General features: G+C 43.8%; 1 protein-coding gene and 1 long non-coding RNA gene across 4 annotated transcripts in view; one reads left to right on the forward strand and one right to left on the reverse strand.

The window, feature by feature from the left end:
- Nucleotides 1-269: 269 nt before the first annotated feature.
- On the reverse strand, nucleotides 270-6866 carry LOC138169747 (uncharacterized). The gene is made up of 2 exons (XR_011170452.1): nucleotides 6395-6866; nucleotides 270-6151 (listed from the first exon to the last, which is right to left on the reverse strand). It is a non-coding gene; the product is annotated as an uncharacterized lncRNA (long non-coding RNA).
- A 213-nt stretch (nucleotides 6867-7079) lies between these two features.
- The window catches only part of TBC1D22A (TBC1 domain family member 22A), a 106843-nt gene continuing 106564 nt past the window's right edge, over nucleotides 7080-7358 (forward strand). Inside the window, exon 1 of one of the 3 annotated variants that reach the window (XM_069099303.1) lies at nucleotides 7080-7237. In XM_069099303.1, coding sequence (XP_068955404.1) covers nucleotides 7176-7237 — 62 coding nt within the window. In that variant the 5' untranslated portion in view covers nucleotides 7080-7175. Of the gene's footprint in view, nucleotides 7238-7270; nucleotides 7353-7358 lie in introns of those variants that run through there. The other 2 variants (XM_069099304.1, XM_069099305.1) reach the window with 2 other exon arrangements.

The following is a 7358-nucleotide window of genomic DNA, read 5'->3' on the forward strand; positions in this document are numbered from 1 at the left end:
TGCTGATCAACTTTGAGGATGTTACTCATTGATTGAGGATAAATGTGTAGAGATTGCTTTCTGAGATCTGTCCAAGTACCTGGAAACTTGAGAAGAGTCACCTCTTGGCCATAGTGACTCACGGGTTTTTCCCCCAAGTTGCACCTCCTGAATTTCCTGTGCTTGACCAGGCACAGAACACGCTGGGAATCAGATGCATTTCTTCAAATGCACCTTTTCCCCATCACAACTTCCCTGTTGTTGCAAAGGTGAGAAGGTACCACATAGGCTGAGGATCATTTTGTAATTTTATCTGTTTTCATGGTGTTGTAGGTTTAACAGTGGGAAAGGACATGAGAGGTCATCCAACCTTTTATAGATGGGGAAACTGAAGCCCATGAACCTAGTTAAGTTGCACAGAGGGGTACATGATAGAAGTGAGATTTAAATCCAGTTCTCCAACTCCAAATTAAGCAATCTTTCCATAGGTACCATACTTAGTACCAGCCACAGGCAAGCAAAGAATGAAAAACCCTAAGTGCTAAATTTCTGATAACCCTCTTCAAGGCTGGTGCCACAGAGAGCAGTCTGTCACTGGCTCTGTCCTGGTTGGTCATTTTCAATTTGATGTCACAGATAGGGCACCTGGCTCCAACTGACAGCAGAACAAGAGGGCTCAGATCACATACATAACACACACACACACACAATGATACATGAGGGTAGGTGCAGATACTGAGTTCTGGTTTAGACATGTTAAATGTGAGATATAATGGGACACATGCATCCCTCAGGTAAAAGATTTAGGGCTCTCAGCAGAGATTCAGAATCACCTATATAGAGATTTCATTTGAATTCAGAGGAATGGATGGGAATCCACCAAGGTAAAGAATTAATGCTGAGAATGCCCAGGACAAAGTTTGGGGTACACATACTTAAAGGGTGTGATATATAAATGAAAACATAACAAATCTTGACATTTTTGCCCCTACCTCTCTCAAGGCAGTAAAGTGCTTTTACATCTCCTTTCAGGAATTCAGACTGGGAGGAGAAACAGGTGTTGAAAGTGTTAAAAGTCATAGTTGAAGGTTTTAAGGAGGACCACCCACACACAGGATATTTGTAACTTGGGAGAGAATAGTTGGAGTTGAAAGCCAGACTAAAGAGGGTGGAGAAGTTTGAGTTAACAAGTCATACAGTTGTCTGTGAAAGGGAAGAGAGATAAAGGATGCTTTTATCTTGAGGGATTGGTATACTGGTCAAGTGAGACTTAAAAAAAAATTAGCGTGCTGTTTTCATTTCACCATCTCCACTCTCTTACCTAGTATCAACATCCTAAGCAAAGAAATAAAAAGCGGGGGGAGGGGAAGCAATCCCCCCCCCCAAGTTTGGCAATGTTCCACATCCACAGTCCCTTCTATAAAGACTCAGGGAGAGTAATTTGCTTCCTAAACTATTCTCCCCAGTCAAATTTACTCATTATAATGACTATGTTCAAGGTCTTCCTCCTTTTTATTTATTTTTTGCCTTTTGGAGGGCAACTGGGGTTAAGTAACTTGCCCAAGGTTACACGGCCAGTCTTTTTGTGTGGGTGTTAAGTGTCTGAGGCCACAATCGAACTCGGGTCCTCCTGACTGGGGGGGGGGGGGAGCGCTTTACTCACTGCGCCACCTAGCTACCCCTCCTCCTCTTTATTATTCTAAAAGTTCACTGTGTAGTTTTCCTGGTTCTGCAATATCTCAGTATGTTTTCAGTTGCAATTTCTCTGCCTCCCTCTCTCCCTTTCCATCTCCCTCATCCATTGAGAAGGCAAGGAAAAAAAAAGCCATTACAAACACGCAGAGACAAGCAAAACAAAGGTTCATGTTAGCCATTTTGAAATGCTGCTTCAAACTTCACTCTGAATCCGGACAGCATGCTTCCTTATGAGCCCCCTTGGAACTGTGGTGGCTCCTTGTGTATCATAGTTACTCAGTCCTTTCACAGTTGGCGTAGATTGAGAATTCTGTTCACTTCATACCAATCTTCCTTAAAATTTCTTATAGCAGGAAACAGTATTCCATCACATTCATGACCTTATTCAGCCACTCCCCCCCAAACTGATGCACCCTTAGTCTCCAGTTCTTTCCTACCACAGAGCTGCCATATTTTTATACGTATCACTGGATCATAGAGCACATAGTTCATTCAGATCACTACTTTGAAGATCCACCAACAGTGATCAGTGTACCCATTTTCCGACATCCTCTCCAGCATTTGTCATTTTCCTTTTCTGTTTTAGCCTATCTATGAGATTATATCATAATGGTTTTTACTTTACACTTCTCTATTAGATTGAGAGATTAAAAAAAAAAATAAATGGCTGATAGCTTTGATGTTTTCCTTCCAAAAATTACTATTCATATTCTTTGACCATTTCTCAATTGGAGAATGGCTCTTATTCTTGTAAATGACTCAGTTTCCTAAAAGGCACTCATAATTCCTTTCATGCCCCACTAATTTACTATTATTATCATTTATATGTCTAAACATTGTACCTATTTTGAGCTTATCCTTGGTATGGAGTAAGATTTTGGTCTCTGCCTAACATTTGCCAGACTTTCCCCAGTTTTTGTCAAATGTTGAGTTCTTGTCCCTAAGCTGGGTTCTTTGGGTTTATCAAATACTAAGTGGTTATTGTGGTCATATGATTCTATATATGGTATCTAATCTGATCCAGTGACCAACCTCTTACCCGGCACCAAATTGTTTTGATTACCCACTTTGTTAGCATAGTTTGAGATCTGGTAACTCCTTTCTTCGCATTTTAAAACAACTCATTGATTCTCTTAAAATTCCTTACCTTTGTTCTTTCAGGTAAATTTCATGTTTTTTCCTATCAATATAAAATTCATTCTTTGGAAATTTTTATTGGTATGGCACTGAAAAAGCACATTAATTTAGGTGTCATTTTTATTATGGTCACTGGGCATCCACAAGCAATTGGTATTTCTCCTTAGATGTCTGTGGGAAGTGCTTTGTAATTGTGTTCATATAGTTCCTATGCCTTGCCAGGTAGATTACCAAATATTTTGTTATAATTATTCTCTAGTTATTTCAAATGGAAATTCTATTTCTTCCTGCTGGGTTTAAAGTTGTGGCATATACAGAAATACTGATGGATTCGTATGTTTATTTTATATCCTGCAACCTGTTGACTTTTTTTTCAATTGTCTCTACGGTTCTCTAAGTAAACCATATTACATGCATATATAATTTTTTTTCCTTATTACCTACTTTATTCTCCTTAGTCTGCTAGAGCTAGCATTTCCCATACAATACAGAATGAATAGTAATTAATGGTGATAAAACATTCTCAATTTTTCATATCCCTGATCTTATTGGAAAGACTTCTCTCTAGCTTATCTGCCCATTATGGTGCCTGTTCCCAGTTTTAGATAGAAACTTTTAAGCTCCATACTCCTTTGCTTTCTAGTTTTTTAAAAACAGAATGGTGTTGTCATAAAGCTTTTTCTGTATCTACTGAAACAATTATATAATCTTTATTAACATTTTCAATTATAGTTTTACTAATATTGAACCAGCAAGCTCTGCACTTTTTTTATCCAGCAGCCTGGTCACAGTGTATATAATCTTTGTGATATTTTGCTGTAATTGCAAAATTGGTCTACAGTATTTTTCCTGTTTTGACTCTCCCTGGTTTAGTTATCAAGAACATCTTTGTACAATAGGATTCTTTTTTTTTTTTTTCCAAGCAATTGGGGTTAAGTAACTTGCTCAATACACGGCCAGTTATTTTGTGTGGGTGTCTCCCGACTCGGACCAGCGCTCTTACTCACTGTGCCACCTGGCCGCCCCTAGGATTTTTTCTTTACCTAGTTTTTCTAAGTTTACGTAGTGTTGGTATTTTTCTTTAAATGTGTGGTAAAAGTTATCTAAAAATCTACCTAGTTCTAGGGTTTATTTACTTAGAGAACACATTGTTTTTCTTTCAATTTCTTTTTCTAAGATAGGGACACTATTCTTTTTTAATATTTATTTCATATATGATTATCAATGTTATTGGCATATAATTAGGAAAAATAGCTTTTATTTCATTTGATTTTTTTGGAAGGCAATTGGGGTTAAGTGACTTGCCCAAAATCACATGGAGTAAGTGCATCAAGTGTCTGAGGCCAGATTTGAACTCAGGTCCTCCTGACTCTGGGGCCGGTGCTCTCACTGTGCCATCTAGCCACCTTTTTATTTCATTTTTATCGGTTGTGACTGGCAATTTTGGTTTTCTTTTTAAAAATCAAATTAGCTAAGGTAGATCTATTTTTTTCTTTCTCCTTCTTTGAGAAAAACCAGCTCCTAGTTTTAATAGCTCAATGGCATTTTATTAGCCCAGTATTTGCCCTTTGGGCAAGATGAATTTCTGTACACCCATCTGTATATTGTATTCTTCAGATGAGAGGTTCAACTGTTGCTGCTTTCCTCCACTGTATAGTCTCTCCCTCCCCTACAACGGGGTAGACAATTTCCCCCATTCTTCCCCTCCCTTCCTAGTTCTCTCATTCTTCCTCCATCCATCCCATTCTTCTTTTGAGATCAGACAAACACAAGGGAATCACAGGGTTGTCTATTCTCTCAGTTCCCTAATCTAACCATATAATAATATCTTTGGTGATCTCATTTATGTTTATCTTTATGTCCTGTGTTTCAATGTCAGATTCTTCAGGTCTGGTCTTTCCATCGAGAATCCTTAAAAGTCTTCTATTTCTTTAACTATTTTTCTTCCCCTGTGGGATTATACTCAGTCTTGCGATGTAGGTCTATGATCCTTTGCCTTCTGGGAATGTACATGCTAAGTCTTCTGGTTTTTCATAATGCTGGTTGCTAAATCTTATGTGTAACTTGTTGTGGCTCCCAGGTTAAACTTCTTTCTTTCTGGCTGCTTGCAGTATTTTCTCACTGACCTGGGAGTTCTGGGTTTTGGCTAAAAGTATTCCCGGGAGATTTAATTTAGTGTTTCTTTCGGGAAGTGAGTAGTGTCTTTAAATTTCCATTTTGCCTTCTTGGTCCTATCTGGCCAGTTTTCCTGTATGATCAAAAATTTATAATACCTGGTTTTGGTTCACGGCTTTCAGACAGATCATTGCCACTCCTTGATCTACTTTCTAGGTCCGTTGTTTTTCCTACAGGTATTTCATGTTTTAACTTTTTCAGTCTCTTGACTGTGTTTTACTTCTTAATGTTTCATGGAGTTGTTTGGGCAGCTACACAGTGGCTGACAATGTGCCAGGCCTGCAGTCAGGAAGACTCCTCTGAGTTCATATTTGTCCTTAAGACAGTAGCTATGTGAGAAACCTGGGTAAGTCACTTCACCCTATGCCTCAGTTTCCTGTAAAATGAACTGGAAGGAAATGGCAAACCATTTCAGTATCTTCACAAAAGACCCCAAAAGGGGTCACACAAAAATTCCAATGCTAATAAAAATAGGTCGAATATTATCTCCTTCCATTTGGCCAAGTTTAATTTTTGAGGAGTTATTTTTTCATTAAAGTTCATAGTTCTTTTATTAATTCTCTTTTCATAACTTTGTTGGTCACCTCTTATTCCCCTTTGTTCACCGAATTTTTTATTTTTATTTTTTTGCTCTTTTTAACTCTTCTGGTAATTCTTGTTGAGCTTGTGTCCAATCTAGATTTTTTGTTGAAGTTTTGCTTGCCAATATTTCCAAGACTTTTTGCTGCTTACCCATCATCATCAGAGCGGTTTTTTTTTTTTCTGGTCTGGTTATTCTTTTGGTTTTGTTTGTTCTTCTACCACTCTGACTTTAGGCATTATGCTCATATCAGCCTCTGCACTGGTGGTGGGGGGAGGGGTTGAACAGCTGGCCAAAGCTGCTGCTGCTGTCACAGCTCAGTCTGGGGGTAGTGGCCTGCAAGTTTTTAGTGTTTCCAAAGTGCCAGAGGTCTTTAACTTCTTCCTTCTAGCCTGAACTCTTAAGCTCCTGACAGAGGTTTGTGTCTGTTGGCTTTTCATCAGAATTTGGTCCAGGGAGTTTTCTAGGTCATGGAAGAGGTATGACTGAGAAAGCTAGTCAAATGATGTTTCCTCTTACTGCTATCCTGACACTACCTCCCTGCTTCGTGTTTTCTAGTGTCATTTATGTGACTCAGGGTTTTTCCTAGGGGCAAAACCAGGAGAGGAGGAGTGAAAGTGTCAGACCATCTTTGACCTACTATTTTTACTCTAATTTATTCATTTACTTTTTTAGTTTCCAGCACTGCCTTCCACAAGATTTCTCTCCATTTTCTCGCGTTACCCCCCCCCCCATGGCAAGCCTACTGAGCACCCTCCCCCTATCACTTCCCATAAAAATACTAGTCCCCCCAGAAAGCCTGAACAGCCCCGTGTCACCCGCACAAACCTGGCGCGGGGATGACTCCGGGGGCCACGTGTACGTCCATGTGACGCGCTCACCCCCACAAGGCACCCACCCGAGCCCGCTCCGCACCGTCCGCGGCAGAAGCGCGCGCCCTAGCCACGGAAGCGTCCGGCCCGGGCCTGACAGCCGGGATCAGGCGAGAACGCCGGCGCTAAGGCGGCCGTGCGGCTCGGGGCCCGGGGCTGCCCCCCGCGGTCTGCGCCAGAGGCCCTGCTAGGGGTGCGCCCCGGGGGGTCCCCGGGCACAGGACCCCGCGCGGCTCCGCCGGACACAGCCGGCCTTCGGGGAGCCCTCCCCGGGCCCTCGGTCTCCAAGCCCCGGAGCACGTGCAGGAGCCTGGAACCTGCGCCCCCTCCAGCCCCGCCGGGACCCGGCCTAAGCCTCACGCCACACCGCCGCCTCTTCTCGAGCCTCGTCACCAGCCCCCACCTCCGCAACTGCCGGCACCGCCGCTCCCACTGAGCGCCTGCGCGCCCGGCGGCCCATTTTATAGCACGCAGGACGTTTGCGTCTTACGTAGAACCACGCCCACCGCGCGCCGAGGCGGAGGGAGGGAGCGGAGGCGGGACTTCCGGCCTCGAGAGCCAAACTTCCTGCTGGAGGCGGAAGCGCCGCTGGGCGCCGGGCTCGGAGGGGCTTCGAGGCTTCGGGGGCGGCGGCGGCGGCGGCGGCGGCCGGGCCGGGCCGCGAAGGGCAGCTTCGGCATCGGGCCCGGCCGCATCCGGGACGCGTCGTCGGGCCGCCCGAGGGATGCGGAGGGACCATGGCCAGCGACGGGGCGCGGAGGCAGTTCTGGAAGCGGAGCAGCCACAGGCTCCCAGGAAGGTGGGCGGGGCGCCGGGGGCGAGGGTCAGGGGTCAGGGGTCAGCGTGGGGCAGCCCCGCGTGTCCCCCCGCCGGCCGGGGCTGCTTGAACCCGTTTTACAGAGGAGAAAGCCGAGGTTCGG

Source organism: Petaurus breviceps, unplaced genomic scaffold (assembly GCF_028583685.1).
Source record: "Petaurus breviceps papuanus isolate PSGF00001 unplaced genomic scaffold, PetGlider_PUasm1.0 370, whole genome shotgun sequence".
Lineage (NCBI taxonomy): Eukaryota > Metazoa > Chordata > Mammalia > Diprotodontia > Petauridae > Petaurus > Petaurus breviceps.